This window comes from Molossus molossus, unplaced genomic scaffold (assembly GCF_014108415.1).
Source record: "Molossus molossus isolate mMolMol1 unplaced genomic scaffold, mMolMol1.p scaffold_m16_p_10, whole genome shotgun sequence".
NCBI lineage: Eukaryota > Metazoa > Chordata > Mammalia > Chiroptera > Molossidae > Molossus > Molossus molossus.
The window spans coordinates 76,448,286-76,472,889 of NW_023425345.1; the positions used below are offsets into that span (position 1 = coordinate 76,448,286).

The 24,604-nt window shown below is 40.5% G+C and overlaps 1 protein-coding gene across 1 annotated transcript in view; it reads right to left on the reverse strand.

The window, feature by feature from the left end:
* NCKAP1L (NCK associated protein 1 like) overlaps nt 1–24,604 on the reverse strand; it is a 42,331-nt gene that overhangs the window by 13,703 nt on the left and 4,024 nt on the right. Inside the window, exons 4-22 of the mRNA XM_036251150.1 lie at nt 23,371–23,427; nt 22,307–22,449; nt 20,966–21,056; nt 20,738–20,875; nt 19,713–19,761; nt 19,460–19,616; nt 15,222–15,278; nt 14,844–14,940; nt 14,189–14,298; nt 13,876–14,008; nt 13,409–13,490; nt 12,621–12,679; nt 12,249–12,394; nt 10,821–10,953; nt 10,408–10,527; nt 7,822–7,967; nt 7,391–7,522; nt 3,831–4,049; nt 1,994–2,124 (exon numbers count right to left, since the gene is read on the reverse strand). Of these exons, the coding sequence (XP_036107043.1) occupies nt 1,994–2,124; nt 3,831–4,049; nt 7,391–7,522; nt 7,822–7,967; nt 10,408–10,527; nt 10,821–10,953; nt 12,249–12,394; nt 12,621–12,679; nt 13,409–13,490; nt 13,876–14,008; nt 14,189–14,298; nt 14,844–14,940; nt 15,222–15,278; nt 19,460–19,616; nt 19,713–19,761; nt 20,738–20,875; nt 20,966–21,056; nt 22,307–22,449; nt 23,371–23,427 (2,200 nt within the window). The remainder of the gene's footprint in view (nt 1–1,993; nt 2,125–3,830; nt 4,050–7,390; nt 7,523–7,821; nt 7,968–10,407; nt 10,528–10,820; nt 10,954–12,248; nt 12,395–12,620; nt 12,680–13,408; nt 13,491–13,875; nt 14,009–14,188; nt 14,299–14,843; nt 14,941–15,221; nt 15,279–19,459; nt 19,617–19,712; nt 19,762–20,737; nt 20,876–20,965; nt 21,057–22,306; nt 22,450–23,370; nt 23,428–24,604) is intronic.

The window sequence follows — 24,604 nt, forward strand, 5'->3', positions numbered from 1 at the left end:
AGTCACCTATGTGAGCTGCGATTAAGCTGAGAACTAGAAAAGGATTTCCGAACCAGCCAACTTCGATAATGCTAAAATGGCTGACAGGGGAAGAGAGTCTGAATTGCCTTCTCCGGAGCAGATGGAGATGGTTGGATCTGACAAACCTCCTTACTCTAGTCTCCTCTACAACAGGCTAGTAACCCTAGGGCATCCTCCTCTTTTCATCTATCTATTTTTGGAGTAGCATTGTCCCATTACCATGGTAACCCAAGGAAATTGGGGTGGGGGTGGTAGAGGGGAAACAGCATTACCTCCTGCTGCTTGTCAGCTGTCAGCAAGACCTAAAGCTGATTTTAGATGCTGCCTACAGTTTGTGGGTGGAGTTGATGAGAAAGGGACACCTGAAACCTCCAGCAGATGAAGAGTAGGGTCAGCTTACTGATGGAGTCAGAATGATCATAGGAAGAAGGCAGGGCTGGAAAACAGAACTGCATATTCTGACTCTCATAACACCCCCAAGGAAGGGGAAGAATGGAGAGGGCAGATCACTAAAACATCTCCTACCTGTCCCAGATACCATGCAGGAGCCATGATTTATATGAAGGTGAGAGGCAGGAGGAAGCACTAGGAGAGTTGATCAATCAGTCAGCAGTAAACAAATCTATGAAAAAGGATCTGTATGGCTTAAAGTCCTCTTTTTAAAGAGAATGACTTCCCACCTCATTCATTACACACTCATTACCTGGCTCCCCTTGAGACACAAAAGCACTTTTATACACTGGGAAGCAGCATTACAGTGACTAAGCACCTGGGTTCTGAAATTTGACTGCCTTGACTTGAAATCCCAGCTCTACCACTTATGAATGTGTGACTTTAGGCAAGCTCCTTGACCTCTCTGTGTCTCAGTGTCCTCATCTGTAAAATGAGGGTAATAAAAGTATCTACCAGAAGGCTCCTGTGAGAATTAAATGAGTTAATATATGAGAATACTGACAACTTAGCCCACAATAAATGCCATCTATTATTTCATAATAATTGTTAAACATTAGTAATAAAAGCACTGGTTACGGCTCTAAAATTTATCCCTAAAAAAGAAGATACCATAATATCGGAACAGTGTTTAATAATTCCAAGCATGAGAATTTCCTCCTTACATCTATCCTTTACCCTTCATGATATGTCCTACTCTTTTTTTTTTCTAAAATATTTTTTTATTGCCCTGGCCAGTTTGGCTCAGCGGTTAGAACATTGGCCTATGGTCCAGAGAGACCCGGGTTCGGTTCCCGCTAAGGGCATGTACCTAGGTTGCAGTTTGTCCCTGGCCCTGGTTGGGTCCTGTGGGTGACAACCACTCAATGTGTCCCTTTCACGTCGATGTTTCTCTCTCTCTCTCTCTCTCTCTCTCTCTCTCTCTCTCTCTCTCTCTCTCTCTCCCCCCCCACTCTATCTGAACAAAATATCGAAAAATGTCCACGGGTGAGGATAATAAAAAAATATTTTTTTTTTATTGGTTTTTTTAGAGAGAGAGGAAGGGGAAGAGAGATAGAAACATTGATCAGCTGCCTCCTGCATGCCCACTACTGGGGACCAAGACTGTACACAGGACATATACTCTGACCAGAAATCAAACAGGGATCTCTCAGTCCATGGGAGGACACTCAACCCACTGAGCCACACAGGCTGTGCTGTCCTACTCTTTTATTCTTTGTAGAGATGGAAAATAACTATTTAGTACCCTTCAAGAAAGAAATCCTTTCAGTGACTTGAATGTCCCTGCCCAACTCCTAACTCCCCTCATTTTTTCTCACTATCTTCAACCCCCAGGCCACTCCTCAAGTTCGGGTCTTGTTTAGAATCTTTTTTTATTGTCCCTAAAGTAGAATTTAGCAGAGGAGAGTGTAGAATAAGCTTCTGAGAAGACAGGAGAATTTAGATAAGGTCCATAGGCTGAGATACTGTATTAAGGAGAAAGACTCAGGTCCTTGATGAGGCGACCAGGCCTTGGGCTCACCAGAGATGTCAGAGAACTCCTCTGCGCTGAAGTGCTGCTCCTCCTCTCTGGGGAGGCTGACGAAGGCCTGCATGGCTGGGGAGAGGATGATGATCCCACTGCTCGCTTGTCTAAGCAGACTTTCTAGGTACCTACAGGGTTGGCCAAGAAAGCACAGAAAATTAGTGTTCAATCCCTTCTGTCTACCATTGCTCCCTCCCACTACCACTGCGCTCAGGAAGAGAAACTCCTCCAAAGACTGGGCTGGGGAGAAGAGACTCAAAGAAGACAGTAAAACACCCTAGTTAACACCCCTAAACATTGGCTCAAAAACAACTGGCAGTAATGTAGATCCACGTCACTTCTAATCTGCAGGGCTGTCATGTGTAATGGCATGCACTGCCCTCCCTCAGCCCCTGCTCTTTTCCAGCTTCTGCACTCCCCTCACCCTTGGCCTTCTTCTGTCAGGTAAGGCAAGCCCAAGACGACCAGAGAAAAGTTACTACTAACTGGGCTCCTCTGAAATATACTTAGCCTCAACCTCTCCAATGAGAATGTTGGACTACAGACCTAGGATCTTGGAAGTGAATCTCAAGTCAAACCTCCTGGACAGAGAGAAGCCCCAAGAACATTAGTCATCCAGTCTCCAAATATACCCTCCTAACCTCTGGGTAAGCTGAGATGGCCTTCAGCCAGTGTCAGCAGAGGAGGGCTTGGCCACCCCATGCCACTCACCCAGGCACTTCCTCTGGGCTTAGGTCTAATGGAAGTCTCAAACTAACCACAGGTGGGCCAAACCTACTCACTAAACATGATTTTTTTCTTTTAATTTGAATTAGCTGTTCAAACGTTTGAAACAGAGAGATACTACATTAAAACTAAGGATGTAGCCCTGGCCAGTTTGGCTCAGCGGTTAGAGCATTGGCCGTGGACCAATGAGTCCCAGGTTGATTCCGGTCAAAGGCACGTGCCTAGGTTGCAGTTTGTCCCCAGCCCTGGTAGGGGTTGTGCAGGAGGCAACCAGTCAATTTGTCTCTCTCTCCCTCCTTCCCACTCTACCTGAAGATAAATAGAAAAATATCCTCGGTTGAGGATTTAAAAAATAATAATAAGGATGTAGTGGGGCTGCAAGCAGGGGGAGCTAAGTGGCCGCTGCCCCCTTTAAAGAGGCATGCTCTCCCCAGCTACCCAAAATTCCTTCCTAGCCCACAACACCCAGATCCCTTATTTCCCAGATCCCTGTTGGCATTTGTATTTGCAAACCTTGCCTGTCTTTCACCCTATCAGAAGGTTCTCAGCAGCCTGTTTCCTGCTGAGCTGATATTGGATTAAGAGCGCCACCCAGTGGCTTGGGGAGGTAGAAATCTGGCTCCTTTCTGTCCTTCGACCTCAAAGGAAATATTGTTCCTACCTGTGGTTTTGAAGAGGAGATCCCCTTCCTGTTAACAACAATCTGCTAGAGAAATGCTCATGTCTGGGGTTGAAGAGATAGTGCTTTGGAGAGATAATGTTAGAATGGTTTTCAGAAGAAGAAACTGGGTGAAAAGAGAAACAACAGAACTTAGAGGAAGAGAGATCATTTGAAATTAAAACAGAATCCAGAAAAGGAAGGTTGGGAAATGGAAATTAAGAGGAAAAAGGTCAAACTATTACAGAGTAACAAATTTTTACATGAAAATTAGAAAGAAACCTCATGGTGGACAGAAGGGAATCTGGATTACCCCAGCTCATTGCTCCAGTTCTCAAGCAGAAAAAGCTTTCATTTGAGGGTCTGTGACCCTGAGAGCCAAAATGCCTGGGCTACTGTGTAAGGAAAAAGTGTAACAAAGAGGTAAGGCAGAGCAAGGATAACACTGACCAATTTGTGTAGAGAGTGGTGATAGTCTGCTCCCCACATGAGTCCAGCGGCTGTGTCTGCTGTAGGAGGGCATTGCGGATGACTCTGGAAACATCTGCACCCAAAAACTGGGCCAGTGACTGTATGAAACTGATGTATGCTTTGACTCCTGCCAACAGCTCAGAAGGCCTTGCAATCTCCTGGGTTGTGGCGTTGTAGCCAGCCAGTGACACAATGGCTCTGGGTGATAAAAACCATAATTACAACCATAATGATAAACATAGTAACAACAGTTATCACATTTACACTGTGTTCTAGGCTCTGTACTACATATAGTATCTCATTTAAACCTCATAACAACCCAATAACATAGGTACAATTATTATCCCTATTTTACAGATGAAGAAACTGAGACACAGATAGTAAGTCCCTTGCTATCTGTGAAGACCACACAGCTGGCAAGTGGCAGAGCTGGGACATGAATCCAATATGTTATTCCTAACCACTATGCGGTTCTGCCTCGTCTGGAGAAATTAGGTCAGGTGGTAAAAGACCTGGGCTCCCAAATATCATCTAACTCTACCTGAGAACTCATACCACCTGCATTCTCAAGACCAGTATTTTGTCTTTTCTCCTTGGAAAGAATTAGTTCCAACCACTGTCAGAAATGGAAAACCACACCTGGAAATCCTTGGAAGTACAGGGCAGTCCCTAGTGGCCATGGGATGCCAGAGCTGGATGAACAGCACACTTGGCTGGCAGACAGCTATAGCCAACTCTAGAGAAGGTGGGATAACTGTTCACACTGTACAGCAAGTCCTTGAGTAACATTTTTCGTTTTGGCATTGATCTTTTAATTGTAAAATTGATGAGATGCCATAGGAACTTAACTCTTGTTTATACAGTAAAATTGGTTTTCTTATATGTTGTTTCACTTGAAGTCATAAAACCTATCAACTACATTAAATGAAGACTTACTGTATTATTTTAGGGCACACAAGAACACCTCTTCCCACTGCACCCCCATCTCCCTCCAAAATACCTTGCCCAGGAACCTGAGAATTCAGTTAGTCCTCTGACCTAAGGCTTTTTCCTTCTTAAAAGGCAGGGAAAAAAGAGACATTCCACTTTGCCAAAGCCTTTGTCAGTCATTTGCACCTCAATATGAATGAGTTAATCAGGTTCTTCTTAAAGCCACAGATGTTTGGGGAGCTTTCTGTTTTTGTCTTGGGCAAAATGTTTATGGTAGGGAAGAGGTGAACAGGAGGTCCTGCTCCCCAGAGGGAAAGGAAAAGAGAGAAGCAACCACTTGAGGGGGAAAAAAATACAGAAGGGACAGATTGGGGGCAAGCCTAATCTATTTTTGAATTTACATTGATGCCATAATTTCAGGCCAACGTTGGGGCTTTAGGAATAATGATATCAGTGAATAAAGAATTAGAGTGATTCAGGGAAAACTAGAATATCACACCCATGCTGCTCCAAGGCCTAGAAACCACTGCCAGATCCTCAAGGTTTATACATGGACAATTATCAATTTGTCATCTTCTTGATGTTATTTATGCACCTGAAATACTTCTTTCCATGTCACTAGTGTATAGTATGAAAACAAACTAAATTTACCATCACACAAGCAAAACCTAATTGAAAAATAAATATGGCATCTCCTACAATGAAAACACAGAATCCTATCTATTCTCTCTACTTCTGTCCTTGCTCTCTTAGTGCAGCCAGAGTGACCCTACTGAAATACTGAGTGAAATCTTGTGCTGCTCTGCTCAAACCCATCTCACTCAGATTAAAGCCAAGTCCTTAAAATGACACAGAAGCATCTGCACAGTATGCCACTTCTCCAACCTCTCTAACCTCACGTCCTACCAGTCTCTGAGTCTCTGCCTACCTCATTCTACTCCAGCCACACTGGTCTCCTGAACATACCAGGCAAGCTCCTTCCTCAGAGCCTTTGCACTTGCTTTTCCTCTGCTTAGATTGTTTTTTCCCCAGATAGTCACATACTTAGCTTCCTCACTTCCTTAGGGAGTTTACTCAAATGTCACTTTTTCAAGCAGACCCTTCGCGGCCACTCTATGTAAAATTGCAACACACAACACACTTCCTATCCCTTTCTTGTTTTTGTTTTTTTTTAATGGGGACAGGAACTTTTATGTTCTGTATACTGCTATATTAACAATTTCTAGAACACTGCTGACACAACTTGTTCAATAAATAGTTGTTGAATGAATAACTGAATATACTACATATTCCCAAAGAAAGCATAGACGACTAGGAAATTATTCACACAACAATTCTTCCCCTCGTTCCCCTAATTGCTGACTATGGTGCCCAATTCCAATATAAGGAATGTTCCTCCTACTTTGGGGGCAATGGAATGAGGGGCAAAGTTGGAAGAAAGAGAATCAATTTTATGGAGGTATATTATACATATATATGTCAGAAACATTGCACTCATTTTAATCTTCAATTATCTACCAATTCTCAATTACAGATAATTCTCAATTATCTATCTATAAGGTAAATATCATTATCTTTAATTAACAGGGTAGGAAACTAAGGCCCAAACATGTTAAGTAATCTACTCAAGTATCTTAGCCAGGATCTCAACACAGTTCTGCTGACTACAAAGGCTCTCCTCATTCTACTAAACCAGTGGTGATCAACTCTGGCTGTTCAACAAAACCACCTGTAAAGGTTTGGTGTTCTTTTTTGTTTATTTGCTTTTAATAGAGATTCTGGGGAACTTATGCCAGATTGATGGCATCAAAGTCTCCAGGGTGTAGCATGACTACCAAGATGAATCTAATGAAACCCAACTTTGGAAATGATCATACTACCCCTGGCTGGTTTGGCTCAGCAGTTAGAGTGTTGGCTCTCAGACCAAAGAGTCATGGGTTTGATTTGTCAAAGGTACATACCTTGATTGCAGTTTGGTCCCCGGCCCTGGTCTGGGTCATACGAGAGGCAACCAATCTATGTCTCTCTCACATCAATGTCTCTCTCTCTCTTCCCCCCAACTCTATCTGAAGATAAATGGAGAAATAAGTATCCTTGGGTGAGGATTTAAAAAAAGAAAATGAGTCTGGCTGGTGTGGCTCAGTGGTTGAGCGTCAACCCATGCACTAAGAGGTCGCCGGTTCGATTCCTGGTCAGGACACATGCTCAGGTTGTGAGCCCGATCCCCATTGGGGAGCATGCAGGAAGTGGCCAGTCGATGTTCTCTCTCATTGATGTTTCTATCTCTCTCTCCCTTTCCCTTCCTCTCTCTCTAAAATCAATAATGGAAAAAAAAAATTTTTAAAGAAAATGATCATACTATACAAACATAGAAGACAAGCCTAGCTGGTGTGGCTCAGTGGTTCAGCATCAACCCATGCACCAAGAAGTCACTGGTTTGATTCCCTGTCAGGGCACAAGCCCAGGTTGAGGGCTCGATCCCCAATAGGGGGTGTGCAGTAGGCAACCAATCAACATTTCTCTCATTGATGTTTCTATCTATCTCTCCCTCTCCTTTCCCCTCTCTCTAAAACTCAAATAAAACAACTTAAAAAAGACAATACTGATACCTGTTGAGTCTGGCCTCCAGATGGCTGCTGAGATACTCAGAAGGGAAGATAGTGTGTTCAAATACAGTGAAGCTGTGTACATGATTCATTGTCAGTGCCAGTTCTGTCAAGTTTGCGTGTAGCTTGTCCATGCTGTGTAAAATTGAGAAAGTAAAATGAGCCTTGATTATGGGTCTGGCACTACCTGCTATTCTCTGGAAAGGATTTGTTGGGTCATGACCTTCAGACCCCTTTCATCTTCTAGGAACACTCAGCCCAGAACAGTACACATTGATACTGACTACAAAGGCAAAGTAAAAAATTCACATTTAAGTGCTTTTCCATGTCATTCTCCACCACTTCTGCATTCTCTTATGTATCACCTTCCTCCTTCCCTGTTCTCCCTTCTTTGATGCAGTGCCCAGTTGATCCTCTAGGGCCCAGATCCTCACTTGGTGACAATGCTGCGGTTCTTCCGCTGACTCTCAGCTCCTGGCTTTTCCCTCTCAGGCTCTCCTTTTCTGGGAGTCTGCCTTTGCTTCATGGTTTTCTTGTTCTTGGCCTTGCTGATGGTAGTGGCAGAGTGCTTAGGCAGAAGCTTTAGAAATAAACACCAGTGAACGGAGAAATGAGAATAATTCCTAAAACTGCCAAATAGCCCATCTAACAGATATACAAAGGTTCCCCAAAGATTGTCTGTCTTTTTATCTTTCTGCCTTTCTCTCTCTTCCCTCCTAGCATCTCTTTCTCAAATGGGGGCCTATTTAGTTTTTATTAAATATCTCCCCATGTTTCAGCTCAAAGTCTCAACATAGCAGTGTCTTCCAGGGATCAGATCATCAATCCCCAACCCACATTTTGAAAGACACTCTTTCCTAATGGAAAAATTCAAGTAAAAAGAATACAATCTAAGAGCTCCACTCAACTGCACATTCTAAGGTCTTCCAACCTGGAAGACAGTTGTTGTTGTTGTTGTTTTCTGGTATAGAACAACCATCTCACCTGCTACATTCCTTCATACTCTGTCCAGTGGAGACAGTTACCCATACTACCACAGCCCACCAAAGACTCAGTGCTCTCAATGTGGCCAGTGGCCAACTCTCTCTTTCTATTTCTTTTCTTTCTTTCTTTCTTTCTTTCTTTCTTTCTTTCTTTCTTTCTTTCTTTTTTTAAATAAGACATCATATTTCTTGCTAGCTACTTTGAATATCAATTCTGTATCTCTTCTTTTCAGCCACATACCCCAGTTAGCCATACAGAAAATCTAAGATAAACCTCATATATTCAGGTATCTCCTTCAAGTAATCACCTCAGATCCTCTCCTTTTAGTCAAATGCTGTTGAGCATGTACAGAGAGCATGGCTTCAAACTCCTCACTTGGAATTATTCTTAGAGTAGCATAAAAGCCATGAGAAAACTGGTTTTGTTACTTTATAATCACACTTTGTTTTTTTGTTTGTTTTTTAAATATGTTTTCATTGATTTTTTAGAGAGAGAGGGAGATAGAGATAGAAACATTGATGTGAGAGAGAAACACTGAGTGGCTGCCTCCTGCACGACCCCCACTGGGGACCAAGCCCTCAACTCGGGCATGTGTCCTGCCCAGAAATCAAACTAGCAACCTCTCAGTCCATGGGGCGACATTCAATCCACTGAGCCATACCGGCCGGCACACAGTTTGTTTGTTTTTTAAGTCCAAACTCTTACTGTTCCAAAAAAATCAAGTCCACCTTGATGGACAAAGATGTGTCAACCTTGAAATGATGTGAAAGTGTCTGTGATAGATTCCAAAAGTAATACCAAAAAAAATGTAATTCCATTTGTAATGGCAACATCAGTGATTATTTTTTTCAAAATGACAACTTTGGAAGGGCAATAGTCATGATTGCAAAAGTTCTGGTGTGTGAAAACAACTACTCACGTGTTTTAGTCATCCCTGATTCAGCACAGAGCAAAACTCTGTCCCTTGCATGTAGTAGATATTCAAATTGAGTGATGAATGTATCCATAAATATACTTGTTTCCATATCTTCCTTGAATTCATTATTTAAATGTCTTTCAAATGTGTGTTTTTATTTCTTTTTTCCTTAAACTGGAACATTCCCCTAGGGCAGGGACTGTGTACCTTCCTTCCAGGACCCTGTCCTGAAAACCTAGCTTAGCACTCAGTAAGTACGAAATAATGTTAACAGCTAACATCTATTGAGAGTTGAATACCAAATATGTAACATACTTTATTTCATTTAATCTTTATGATACCGCTATGAAGAAACTATTTTTATCCCCGTTTTGCAAATGAGGAAATTGAAAGGTTATGTAATAATATAACTGTTCATATGTAGACACACACACACACACACACACACACACACACACACACCCTTGCCCCTCTTCTACCAAAGTTTCTTCAAAGCCTGACTCAGACTCTGGAAGGGATGGGTAGTCTGGGTAACCTAAAAGACTCCAGGGCAACAATGGAACAAGTCCTCATTTTCTAATTTTCTGAAATTTAGGCTGAGCTAATCATGACCAGGTGCTGTGAGTCAGTCAAGGGAGGGAGGGGAGAGGAAAACAAGCAGACAAAAACAAGAAAACAGCCCTGAGGATAAACACAGAGGAGGTGCCTAAAAATGTTCAGACAGCCACAGATTAGGGTGTAGACAGACAGAAAGGTAAGACAGGACAGGTGATATGGGGGCCACTGTCCAAGTATATGTGCACAGAGCAGGGAGGAGGGGGAGGTAAATTAGAAAGTTAACTCATCTCTCAGAACTCTTCAAATGACAGCACAGATTTTGTTGGAGTGCAGCTGTTCAAATAGTATTTTTAGATACCTCTATCTAGTCCTACAGGAGTAAAGACTTAAGGGACTACACTAAGAAAAGAATTGTGCCATAAACTCAAGTACACAAAAGCTCTAGCTCTACTTGATAGAAAGGATCTATAGAATTTGACAATTGAGAAGAAAACAAAGGTAGACAGAAGGAAAGGCAAAGAGGGATGGCAAAGGGGAAACTTCAACAGAGGACTAAGCCTACCTGTTCACTCAAGTTTCGCTGCTCAGCACAGATCTCCAGGACACAGTTACTGCTCTGCTTGGCCAGCTCTTCCAAGAAGGAGTTGCAGTGATGAAGGCCATGGTTCTTCAGGTGGGTGTACTTTGGGAAAGAGGAACCACGGAAAAAAAATTATCATCACCAAGACAGCCACTTCTTCCTCATAATACTGCTCTGCTCCTCTGGCCTGATCTACCAATTCCTACAGAAGAAAAACCTGAGACCCAGAGAGAGGACTTAGTCTATAAAGATAAGACACTTAGGGACTCATGTCACTTAGGGCTATGTTTGCACCCTTCTTGGGCCCAAAATCAACCCTTCAGAATTGTGTTTTGAAGGAATACGAATGAGATGTGATTGGAGAGATGACAGGGTTTGGAGTTTAGGATACCCACCTCCTCTGGGCACATCTCATGAGTGCAGTGCACAAAATGAGCACAAATTAAGGGGAAGGCAATGGCATAACGCAACATGGTATGTTCCTCCAAGGTCATAGCAAACATCTTCTCAAAGGTACGGAGATGAAAGCTGCAGAAAAAAGGGAAAGAGACTTAAAACCAGGGTTTAGGATCTGGTCACTTTGAGGTGGAGACACTATTCGCTCTTTCAACAAATATTTGTTAATATTTCTCACCCTCTTTGTAATTTTCCTACCCTTAAGGTAGATAGAAACTCAAGAAACTTAATCCTTTTACACTATTATATTGGACTCCAGGGCAGTTTGGTGATAATCTTCTTCCCTTTCCTTGTACAAATTTGCTATTGCTTCCTCAGAACCTCTGCATGATTTGGGCCATTCTCCCTAATTTAGAAGTCTTTTAGTACAACTGATTCACATTACACCCAAAATTGGACACTTGGGTTCCAGAAAACTTTCTCAGAGTAATTCCACGAGACTGATCTTTCCTCACAACCCTACATTCTCTGAACATCATGCACTCTTTTTTTTCCTTACATTTTCAACTATTATGTTGATGTCCCTTTCATGTGGGTGTTATATCTCCCCATCTATATTCAATACAGAGAGCAGACACAATATACTGTGTTGTTTGTTCAATCGGCTCAGTGGGTCGAATTATGCACAACAGTGATCACTTAATAAATGCTGAATAATATTAAGAAAGACAAGCTAATTTTTATTCTCTATAGGCCCTTTTTTCTAGCCCTCTTGATTATTTTCCATTCTCCCCACTAAAACCCCAAGTTTTGCATATCTCTTCTAAATCATAATGACCCAAGAATAACAAAGTTCCAAAGATAACACTGAGGAAAAAGATATATTGATGAATTATTCCAGAAAAGAGAAGGCTGTTTAAAGTCCAAATGTTTGTGTGTTGTTTTTTTTAATCCTTTCTTTTTGTTTTAAATCCTCATCCAAGGATATTTTTCCATTAATCTTCAGATAGAGTATGTGTTGAGGGTGGGGGAAAGAAACATCAATGTGAGAGAGACATATCAACTGGTTGCCTCCCACTTGACCCCAACCAGGGCCGGGAACCGAATTGCAACGAAGTAAGTATGTGCCCTTGACCAGAATCAAACCCACGACTCTTTGGTCTGTGGGCCGGCACTTTAACTGCCGAGCCAAACCCACCAGGGCCAAATGGTTTTCTTAAAGAAAGCCAGAACAAAAGGGAATCATCTTCACATTCCTATCATTTAGTAGAAACTGGAATGAGTGAGGTATGGAGTTTGAACATCTGCCTTTAAGGAGATCTCAAAGAAAACAAGACTTTCCCGTTTGTCTGGGGCAATTACAGTCCTCCACAGATGCCATGCAAGACATCAGGTGGACTGACCAAGAGCTCTGAATAAGGACATACCAGAAAATAGACAAGTCAGAGGTTTCCACCAGCATTTTCTCTACTGAGTCCAGCATTCGGGAGTGAAAGACAATGAGGTTCATCACCTTGGCTAAGTCAGGATTTTCATGCAGGTGCAGGGGCGCCTTAGCCACACTGGTGTATGCCTATGGTTGGAGTTAGGAAAAGGGTGGAGAAAAACAATGAAAATGAAAAAAGATAAATGGGGAAAAAACCGTCTTGGGGCTAAGTTTGGCTGTGATTTTTCCTGTCCAATTAACAGTTTTCAATGTTGAATCACTCCATATAGCAGAGTTTAGGAGATAAAAAGAGAAGGGATTGTGGGGAAGGAAGAACCTGAGAATAGGGGACCATTAACAGGAACAGACCTACCTGTAGGCGGAACCAGTCCAGCCTCAACCCAGAGAATTCAAACTTCTCTCCATTATCAACTGCAAGAAAAACGTAAGTTTAAAAGGAAATAATAAAGCAGCACTCTATATCCAACTACATAAAATGGTAGGTGCTCTTCAAACTCATCTTGTCTCATTCCCTGGCTCAAGAGATCAATATTTCTAAGGGGAAAAAAGAAAGAAGGGAAGGGAAGGGAAGGGAAGGGAAGGGAAGGGAAGGGAAGGGAAGGGAAGGGAAGGGAAGGGAAGGGGAGGGGAGGGGAGGGGAGGGGAGGGGAGGGGAGGGGAGGGGAGGGGAGGGAGGGAAGGGAAGGGAAGGGAAGGGAAGGGAAGGGAAGGGAAGGGAAGGGAAGGGAAGGGAAGGGAAGGGAAGGGAAGGGAAGGGAAGGGAAGGGAAGGGGGAGAGAGAGAAAGAGAGAGAGAGAGAAAGAAGGAAAGAAAGAAAGAAGGAAAGAAGGAAAGAAGGAAAGAAGGAAAGAAGGAAAGAAAGAAAGAAGTTGCCTGGCCGATGTGGCTCAGTGGATTTAGCATCATCCCATGGACTGAGAGGTCCAGTTTGATTCCCCATTAGGGCACATGCCCGGGTTGTGGGCTTGATCCCCAGTAGGGGGCATGCAGGAGGCAGCTGATCGATGTTTCTCACATCAATGTTTCTCTCTCTCTCTCTTCCTTCCTCTCTCTAAAAAATAAATAAAAACATATTTCAAAAAGAAAAAAAAGATGTTCACCCTCACATATACCCAGCCTCCTCCATTTCCCTCCAGTTACCTTGTTTGAGATTCAGAGAAGAAAGAGTACTGACGAATGAGGACATGATAATGGACTCCTCCTCAGGACACACCGACAGGTTCTAAGAGAGAAGTTGGGTTACCATCAAATGCACATAGGTTTTACAAGGATAGAAATAAGGACCACAAGGTACAGTCAGTGTATGAAGGTAGAAAGAATTGCTAAGTGCCGCAAACAGAAAGAGCCAAGCAAAAGATGGAGGAAACTTCTTGGGTTCCCTGCCGTGCTAACACCTAATTTTTCTTTATTTTTCTCTCCTATTTCTGTGCAGTTTCACCTGAGGTCGGAGGGGAGATGGGGAGACTGATGAGACTATCAGTCTTCCTTTTTCCTTTAAACAAGTGTAGAGGGGGAAATCAGGCTTTTTGAGATTCAGCCAGGGTGTTCCCCAGGGGAAATGACCAGGGATCACCCTGAAATTTCCAAGTATAATCGATTAAACATACTTGAATTATGTCACTGAGCACAAGAGCATCAAATCTGGCCAGGTACTGAAGGTGGTATTGCTGTATCACTTTGATGTGTCTTCGGACCAGAGCCCTAATCTCCTCCAACAAGAAAAGCAGTTCTGCAATGCTCCTACAAAGTTGATAAGAACAGAGAGGTGTATGAGAATAGAAATATGAACTGAGATTTAAAAAAAAAAAAAAACAGTGATAACGGGGCAGAAATGGAGACCTCCTAAGGTCATTTAATACCTCCCCATCCCTTTTCCCAGTCCATTTAAGGTCAAGATGTTTAACCATGTGAAGTACTAACGAGTCAGTGTAGTCCTCAGGTGTCTTTGTCTTGGTGACATTTTCTGTGTGTCGAACCAGCCAGGTGACCTCATCACGAATAAAGGACAGGGCCATGAAAGCATAAAGGGCCTAAGGAGAGAATAGGATTATGAGAATTTCCAACTTTAAAAATTGATTTTCAAGCACAGAGAAAACTATCATGATTAGATAGATAGATAGATAGATAGATAGATAGATAGATAGATAGAATTATGTAACAGCAGCAAGAGTGTCCAATAAACACAGAGACCCACAAAATACTATGTGACACAGAATCAGACATGTATCTATGTTGACATTAGCTCACAGTCAATACTCTTTCCTCCCTCTCAAATTAAATTTGAAAAATATTTACTAGGCATTTATGTGATTTTTAAAAAGCAAGCTCTAAAAAAAAAAAGCAAGCTCTGTCTTCAGTTAGTTCACACTCAAATAGAGGATAAGTACACAAATAGCAAAAGTATATGACATACTATATAGTGCCCAAAAAGACATACATGAAGATTCAAGGGAATTAGCATATACATATACAAATAGATATCAGAAGACTCAGAAATGCAAAAACTCATGAATGCCAAGTCACTTCCCATATAGAGTCTTTTATCATCATCCCCCTCCCAACATTTCTCTCTTACCTTGGGACCCAGTAGTCCTGGTTCATCAGTTAACACAGTCTCCAGCTCCTTCACTGCAATCCGCAGAAATTGGCGGCGTTGACAGTGAAACTGGCCACTGAGAAAAAAAGTGGAAACAAGAATATGGCCTCTCCCACTCTTAAAATTCCTCCAAAGGCAGCATAGAAGAGAGCTGCATTTAGGAAGGGGTGTCAGGCAGAGGAAGATTCAGTGCTACATTTAGACTTTGTAAGAAAACACAAGAATCTAAAGTGCAGCAGCAAGTTCTTAGGTTGAAGCAATAAGGCTGTACAGAAATTGAGGATGGATTAGGTGAGAACAAAGATTAGGAGAGATTCCTATTCCACCCCTCTTGGAGAATCCATTCTCAACCTTTACCTGTTTGCAATGACATGTTCCTTGCTTTCCTTTATGTCTGCCACTCGCTTGCCATACCTGAGGATTGACACAGCACAGCAGGGTTGGCCATACCACTGGCTAGAGGCCTTATCCCACCTTCCCAGTCCTCAGAGATTCCAAACTACAGCCTGGGGCCCATGAGTAAATGAAGAAAATAATACCTAAGGGAAAAGAATGGCTTGCCCCAGGTCAAATAGGGTTTTAATGGCAAAGCTGGGAGTAGACTCCTTATGCTATGTTCCTGCCTTGACACCTTCAAGACAAACTACTCTTCCAGATTTGTGGGAGATAACAACAGCAGTGCATAAATATGACACAGACCCTGCTCTCAAGTAAAATAGTTACTCTATCTCTACCTTGGGTCCCATTCCCATCCCCCACCTTTTAGAATTTAACTTTATCAGTTATCCCTTTGTCTCTAAAATCTCTTCCTCTCCACTGGCGTATTCTCTTCTCCTCACAAATAAGTTCAAAGACTCCCTTATTCTAAAAAGATTCTTGCTTGACTATGACTATCTACTAAACTTTGGCTGTTCTCCCACATCACCAAACTCATCCAAAGGGACACCTATGCTCTTTTTACTTCTTTACCTTTCACCCTTGAACCCCACAGACTTTGACGCTAAACACATTCCTCTCTCTAAGATCATCGTGAACTCTGGAATCACCAAATTAGATGGCCTGTTAATTATTCTTGGTCTGTCTGTAATATTTGACTTTCCTCACAATATCTATTTTGTTCTATGAATAATCCACACTCCAAAATCCCACATTACCTGAGGCTTTGTTCTCTATGTTCCTCATATCTGTCTTGTCTTTTCCTGCGTCACTGTTGCTACCACATTAGTTGAACTTCATAACCTTTCATTTCCCTTCTCTAAACCACTCCCTTATTGAACTTAGCACACAATCAAAAAAATGTTAAGTTAAAAAGTATCTTAATGAAATCAGGATTCAACTCCATTGGCAAATAATTATTTCAACCTCCTCACAGTACGATCAAAAGAAACAGGATTAAGAGTTGAAAAATCTGGAACTATTTCCTAGTTCACCTCTTAACTGAGTGATATTTAGACTGTTTCCATTTTATCATTTATCTGAAAAGATATTAATACTTATACCTGCTTATAAGTACTGTGAAGGTCAAATTATATCATTTTTATGTCAAAGACTCCCTAAACTATAAATCTTATGTCAGTTGTTGTTCCTAGTGATGGAGAACTAAACACTCTTCAAACAGCCCTTTCATTTCTCAGAACTGGTAATCATTACAAAGTTTTCCCATATATCTAGATCCATCTAGGTATATAAAGATAGCTAAATCTAGCTATATAGATAGAGATCCAAATCCACTTCCTATAACTTCAAATTACTAACCTTAGATTTACTCTCTCCTAATTCTGGCAATGATTTCTTTCATGATAATACCAGTTGTTGAAAGTATGAAGAATAAGTATTCAGATAAACTATAGATAATATATCTTTTTAGAGAGAATTTTGGTAAACTATTGAAATTTGAAATATGTCTTTACCCCAGTTATTCTACTTCCGATAATTTATCCTATATAAATGCTCACAAAGATATACATCTAAGGATGTTCATTACAGCATTGTTTATAAATTTTTTAAGAGTGGAAACATTTCAAATGTCCACCAATAGGGGATTGGGTAATTAAATTATGTTACAACCACTTAATAGAATACTATTCTACTGTTAAAAAGAAAAAGATAAGTCTCCATAGACTGATATGCAAAGATATCCCAAATACACTAAGTGGGGGAAAAAAGCAACCTGCAGAACATAATGTAGAGTGTGGATTCATTGCATTTTAAAAATTGCTAATATAAGGTTGAAAATACATGCACAACTTTACATGTGTATATATAAACACAAGCATCTGGAGGACATACACCAAACTATTTCGGGAGGTGAGATTGTAGTCAACTTCTACTTTGTATTCTTTACATTTCTGGATGTTAGTTTTACAAATATAAAATATAATAAAGGTATTGACCCCTTCCCTAATCCCACACCTCCTTCTCTATTCTACCCTTCACAATCAAACTTATTGAGACCTGGAAAGTATTATCCTAAGCAAAACAAGCCAAGCAGAGAAAGACAAATATCACATGATCTCACTTACTTCTGGAATATAATAAACTAAACAAACTGATAAACAAAATAGACCCAGAGACATTGAAGCAGGGTACAAACTGACATTCCTCAGAAGGTGGGGGGAAGGGATAAACCACAAAACTTATATGCGTGTGTGCATAACCGATAGACGTAGACAACAAAACTGGGAACAGGGTGGGAGGGGATAGGGAGGAGGGAGTCAATGTGGGGAAAAGGAGAAACATCTATAACAAAAATAAATTAATAAAAAATAAAATAAAATAAAAAAGAAAGAAAGAAAGAATTACTCATTAAATTCCTTATCTCTCATTTGCTCCTAAACCTACTACAACCCAGTTTTTAACCTCGCCACTCAACTGAAGTCCATAAGAAGGACACTAAGACCATCTTTATATACAGCCAAATCCAATAAACTTTTTTTCAATCCTCACTTCATTTGACCTCTCAACATCACCTAACATAGATAACCAACTTTATAATGTTGTCTTCCCTTGACTTCTGCTTTCCCTCTTCTTCTCAACATCCCTCACTGATTACTCTGCCTCTGCTGGCCCTTAGATATCAGTATCCTCAGAGGTTCTGTCCAAGTCTCTAATTCTTATCTGAATCCAGATCTCACTCCTAAATTCCAGAGTCACAAAATAAAAGATCTGACACACATGTATATTCAGTGTCCTATAGACACTTCAAATTCAACCTGCTCGAAACTGAGTTCACAGTCTTCCCCCACAAATTTGCTTTTATTCACATGTTCTCTATCTTAAGGAATACCAAATATCCATACCGGAAATCCTGACTTTATCCTCAAGTCCTCCTAATTTACTTAATTAATGTCTACTTCTACTTTTTCCCTCTACTTTTTTTCCCTCTACTTTTTTTCCCTGTAGCCAGAATAATTTTTTTCTAAATTGTAAATAAAACATGTCATTCCCCTGTTTGAAATCACTCAGTGACTCCCTATCCTTCTTAGGATAGGTTCAAACTGTGACAGGACATACAAGTTCAGAAATTACCTCTCTAAATGTCTCTCTCTGTTTTTTTAAATCTTCACTTGAGGATATGTTCTTATAAATTTTTTTAGAGAGACAGAGAAACATCTGTGTGAGAGAGAAACATTGATCGATTATCTCCTATAGCTACCCCAATCAGGGATCAAACCCACAACCTAGGTATGTGCCAAGACTGGTAATCAAACCCGCAACCTTTTGGTACACGGGACAACGTTCCAACCAATCAAGCCACCCAGCCAGGGCTAAATCTGTCTTTGGTCATCCGCACCCTTGTACCCCAGCTGCCCATGCACTGAGCTACCTGCATTTCTTAGAACTTGACATGTTCCCTCTTGCCTTAAAATCTTGACAGTTTCTCTGCCTAGAATATCTTGCTCTGCCTTGAACAACTCTGCTGCCTTAACACACACACCACTTCACCTGTTCAACTCTTCAGGTCTGTCTGTCTCCAGGTTTTTCTGGATCCTCCAAAGCCAGTTTAAGTATCTTTCTAAATGCTTCCAAAGCACTTTGTGTTCACACATCATAATCCCTTACTATATCACAACAATTTGTCTATTCTTCATCAATTTGTAATTTCCTTGAGAGCAAACATTCTGTCTTTTTTTATTTAACAAGCACATATATAGCACTTACAATGTATTAGGCAATTTTCTATGTGCTTTATAAGTAGTAATTCTTTCATTCCTTATAACAACCCTATGAGGTAGGTCACAGTGAAGTACTATTATTATCCCCACTTTTATAGATGAGAACATTGAGGTATGGCACAGAGAAGTTAAGTAATTTGCCCAATATCACACAGCCAGTAAGTCATAGAGCTAGAATTCAAACCTAGGTTGTTTATTTCCAGAGTCCTTGCTCTTAACCTCTATGCTATCTTATTAATTAATGTACCCCTAAAATCCAGTGAAGTGCCTAGTAAATAGTAGGTATTTGATAAGTATTTCTTCAATAATTAGATTAATCCTTACCACTGATACTCAGGACACTCATGGAGACTAAAAAGCATGTGTGGATGGACTAAAAAAAAATCCCAAAATAAGATGAGTTTGGTTCTCATGTCTCACCCTTTAAAACTGCTAAACAGGTCCTCGGTGACCTTGTGCACCTGTAGCACATCCTCCCGGATGAGGGTGATGTATAGGGAGCCCTGCAGACACAGCTTCCACAGCTTCTGGCACTGGCTATTGGAGTTGAGGCACCCATGACAAAGAAGAAACCCAACTGCAGGTGGGTAAAACAGTGCAGAGAAAGATTTCATACTTGCCATCCATGTAACATGCTGCTATCTCTCTTCCCACTTAATCCCACAAAACTTACTGATAATCCAGCGCTCCATCACTTCCACAGACAGGTATTCACAGGCCATCTGTGGAAAGAGAGGTAGATGTAGTCAAGCAGTTATTTAACTTGGTCTTCCCCTAAAGACTAACCCAATCAAGCTAAAATGTGAGTACCAAAACCAACTTTTATTTTACCTGACTGAATTGCAACACATTAATAAGCCAATAGCTGGGAAACCTGCCAAGAACTTACTGTGTTTGAATTATCAGGGTTAATCATGGAAGTGAGGTAAGGGGGAAAATAGAGTTGAGAAAAGGAAAAGAAACTTGGGATGGAAGTCACGAAGATGCCTTGTAGGGGTGTGCAGGAGGTGGCCTATGAATGTATCTCTCTCACATCAATGTCTGTCTGTCTGTCTGTCTCTCTCTCTCTCTTCCTTTCTCTCTAAAAATATGAATAAAAACATTTTTTGAAAGGACAAACAAAAGGTTTAATATAACTTCTCTTTAACAGTTCAAATACTTTTAATAACAGGAGAGCAAAACTCAAAATCTTCTCATGACTTCTTCCTTTGAATTCTTTTACCACTTAAAGTATAAATTACTCATTTGGCACAGATTCATTTTGTGCAGTCAGTTGTATTTTTATGAGTACATGGCATATCTTCCCTACTAGACTATAATTTCTTTGAAGCAAGGACATTGGGTCCACAGTAGTCGAATAAAAACATTTGTTAAATAATTGATGCCTATGTTCAAATTTCTACTGGGCTGAATATGTACCTAATGACTCAGTTTCATCCATTCATTCATTCAGTCATTCTGTGAATATTTAGTAAATTCCTTCTATGGGCAGGCACACACTAATCCTGGTCCAAACAAAAGATCCAAACCAAATACTTTTTTTTTTTTTTAGCTACAAGAGGTGATCAACTTAGAGGCATGTCCTAGAAGAGAGCTAAAGTACTCTTAGAGCTGGTATTTCCTGAAAGAAATGCCCTCTACAGAGATGTCTTGGCAGAGCGAGACCGCCTCCACTGACAAGAGGAAATGAGAACTTACTGTGTCTGAATTAGCAGGGTTAATCATGGTAGGGGGGTTGCTGATGAGATTTAGAAGCTGGGCACTTCGCCACTGATCAGCCCCCTGGTTCCTTCTGATGAAGAGGAAGTGCAAAGAGAGGAGGGCTCCACTCACAGCCTGTGGGGAAAAACAAATGAATCCTTAATGTCAACAATGGGAAAAATATACTTCTGCCAGAGGAATTCCCTACGCTCTCAGGGAACTTGCCTTTGTGTGAGGCCCAAACTCCTCTGTCAGCTTCTTCAGAGGGTGATCATACTCCAGGATCATCTGACTTAGACGGGGAAAACTAGGGTCACTGGAAAAAAGTTCAGGAAAGAGAAATTACAGCCCTCCCTTAACTATAATGTAAACTTTCATGTTTGATATAGGATAAAAATGTATGCATAGACTGGCTGGCATTCTCCACCACCTCCAAAGATATACATACTAAAAACTGTGAATTACATGTACAGAAAATCCATTCTAGGCCCAGCTATATTGATCTATGATTAGATAGAATCATATAATTTTGAGCAGGTCCATGAAAATGTCTTTCATATAACCACCCAAAATAAGGTTGGACACATGATAGGTACTCTATAAATTTATGCTGATTAGTTTTAAATCAAATAATATGCCTGGACCCATATCTATAAATAACCCTTAAAGATATATATATATATATATATACATTCAAAACTAATGGGTAAGGCATGTGCCTAGGTATTCATATAGACACATGGAAATACACATCATGCATAGAACAATGTGCCACAGCTTACTCTGATCCCTCTGGTCTTCATTTTTTCAGCCCTTAAATACTTTTACTTGCACTAATGGAGGAGCACAGAATTGCAGATAATCCAAAATCCATTTCTATTTTGCTTCAAATGTATTATCATACATTACTTATCTCTAATGGCTTTACCTTGCTAATATTACTACCAATACTAAAAAAATTTTTCTTTGACTTTTGCAATAACCTGAAAAGCAGAGGGGAAGCCAGACCAGGATTAAAAACTGGTCAGAGACAATGCAAACTGGACAACCTACTAGCAGATATTCAAGAGTTAACTATATGTGCCCTGGCCGGTTTGGCTCAGCGGTTAAAGCATTAGCTTGCGGTCTGGAGAGACCCGGGTTCGGTTCCCGCTAAGGGCATGTAACTCAGTTGCAGTTTGTCCCCGGCCCTGGTTGGGTCATGCGGGTGGCAACCACTTGATGTGTCCCTTTCACATCGATGTTTCTCTCTCTCTCTCTCTCTCTCTCTCTCTCTCTCTCTCTCTCTCTCTCTCTCTTCCTCTCTCTCCTTCCCACTCTATCTGAACAAAAATGGAAAAATGTCCTCGGGTGAGGATTAAAAAAAAAAAGAGTTAACTATATGTAAAAGTACACTTCTTGGTGTGTGCACTTATAAGTATTCTAAGTTGCTTTATTTTGCCTAGGTCATCATGTAGATCACAAGTTCTCATATGAGAAAGCATACCATCTATTTCCTTTGTGTCCACCCCCTATGTGATAGCACCATATATGAGATTCTTCATCTCCTATATCCCCTTAACTCACGTATGCCCATGCAGCATCTCATGGGCACAGTTGTACACGCCAATTAGTACCCGTCGATCCTCAATCCGTGACAGAAGTAAAATAACTGAGGTGTAAGTTACAATCAAGTCCAGGTAACTTCGCGTGAAGTCAAAGTTGAGGCTCTACAAGAAAAATACACAGGAACCCAAGAAGAGCAAGGCCAATTAATCCCTACTTCCCCGACTATTCCAGACAGTGCCAAATAAACTCTGAAAGGTTCTGTTTAGAGGAAGGAATTCACAGGACTGAAAATTCAGGAGAAAATTGGAACAAAAGTTAGGAGTCAAAAGTGACATCAAGATACAAGAAGGGCTCTGGCCGGTTTGGCTCAGCGGTTAGAGCATCGGCCTGTGGCCCAATGAGTCTCAGGTTCAATTCTGGTCAACGGCATGTGCCTCAGTTATGGTTTTTCCCAGCCCTGGTTGGGGTTATGTGGGAGGTAGCAGACTGATATCCCCCCAACCCCTCAGCATCCTGCTCTATCTTAGGATAAATGGAAAAGTATCTTGGGTGAGGATTTTTTTTAAAAAGATAAAATAAGGCCAGGAAATAAGGTAGATTTAGGGGTTGATGGAAGAGGAATAAGAACATTTTTGTATAATTTTTATATTAAATAATTCACATTGCTAACCTGTTTCACATGTAAACACACTTTAACTTCAGCACTTTTTATGAAAGAATTATAGTCCCAGAATAAATAGCCATTCATTCATTATATAATAAGGGGTGGACAAAAGTAGGTTTACAGTTATAATACAAAGAAATAATGCAATAATTAATAAATAATAATACAAAAATAAACTCTGTGTTTTGCATACCCACAACTATAAACCTATTTTTGCCCACTCCTGTGTATATGTGTGTATATATGTATTATATATATTATATATATTATATTATATATATGTATTATATATATTACAATATATTATATATTATATAGTCCTGGAGGAATACTAACCATTCCTCTAGTCCCATCCCACTTCACACAGTCCCAACTGAGACATTCTCTGTGGACAGAAGAGAATTGCAAAGAATCTTACAATATCAAAATGGCACTGGCAGGCATCAATGGTGTTGAGAAGTTCATATACATGATCCTAGGGGTAGAATTTGAGATGAGAATGAATAAAGAATAAAGAGAAGATGACTGCTACTACCAGAATTTGAAGGGCAGGGTTCTCTCCCTTACAGATCCTAGGGAGCCACTGAGTAACACACAGAGACATTGCTGAATAGAAGGAATTCCTCTTCAGTAAGTTGTCAGTGGGCCCCTATCAGACTTATCCTGCCAAACGCCACATTTCCACAGGCACAAGTCACTACTATATTACATACACTCTCCCTGATCTTATCATTCCCAGTGCTTCCAGCATTCTTTCTACTACCTCTACCTTATTTATAATCACTATTCTCAATTCCAAGATTAATAACCTCTAACCTCACCCTCCTTCAGACTTTATAGTTTTCCATGACCTCACTTCTCTCTTTATTGTGTGATCTAATCAATGGTCTGAATTCTCTCCCTAGGTAGACACAGGGCACAAAAGGCAAGGGTCCCATGTTGTAGTATTATCTGAAGAAATACTATAATATTATCACAAACTTAGACTGCTCAGAATGCTAAAATTTGTATTATTGCTTGAATGCATTAAAAATACATGTTCAGTGCAGAAAATACAGACAAGCATAATTTTAATTTATTGTTAAAACATGTATAGGCATGTTTATTTATGTTAATATATATCTTAGGGACATCTTAGATCTTAAGTTGTATTATAATTTGCTTTTACACTAAAGAACATGTAAAGATCATTTTTCCATGCCAATTAATATAAATATATATTAGCCTTAACAGCTGCATAACATTCATTTACAGACATATACTCTGAAATTTAATTAAACCTTTTTAAAAAATTTTTTTTCTTTATTGATTTTAGAGAGAGAGGAAGGGAGAAGGAGCGAGAGATGGAAACATCAATGAGAGAGAACATCGACTGGCCACCTCCTGCATGCCCCCCACTGAGTATTGGGCCCACAACCTGGGCATGTGCCCTGACAGGGAATCGAATCAATGACCTCTTGGTGCATGGGTCGACGCTCAACCACTGAGCCACCCTGGCCAAGCTAAACTTCTATTTATTGGATATAGTCAATTATCAAGTTGTCACATCAAAATAATGCAACAGAGTACATTCTTGTACATATATATCTTTGTACTTTATTGTTTTCTTAATATAAAATTTTAGAAGTAGGATTGCTACATTAAAAAGTATA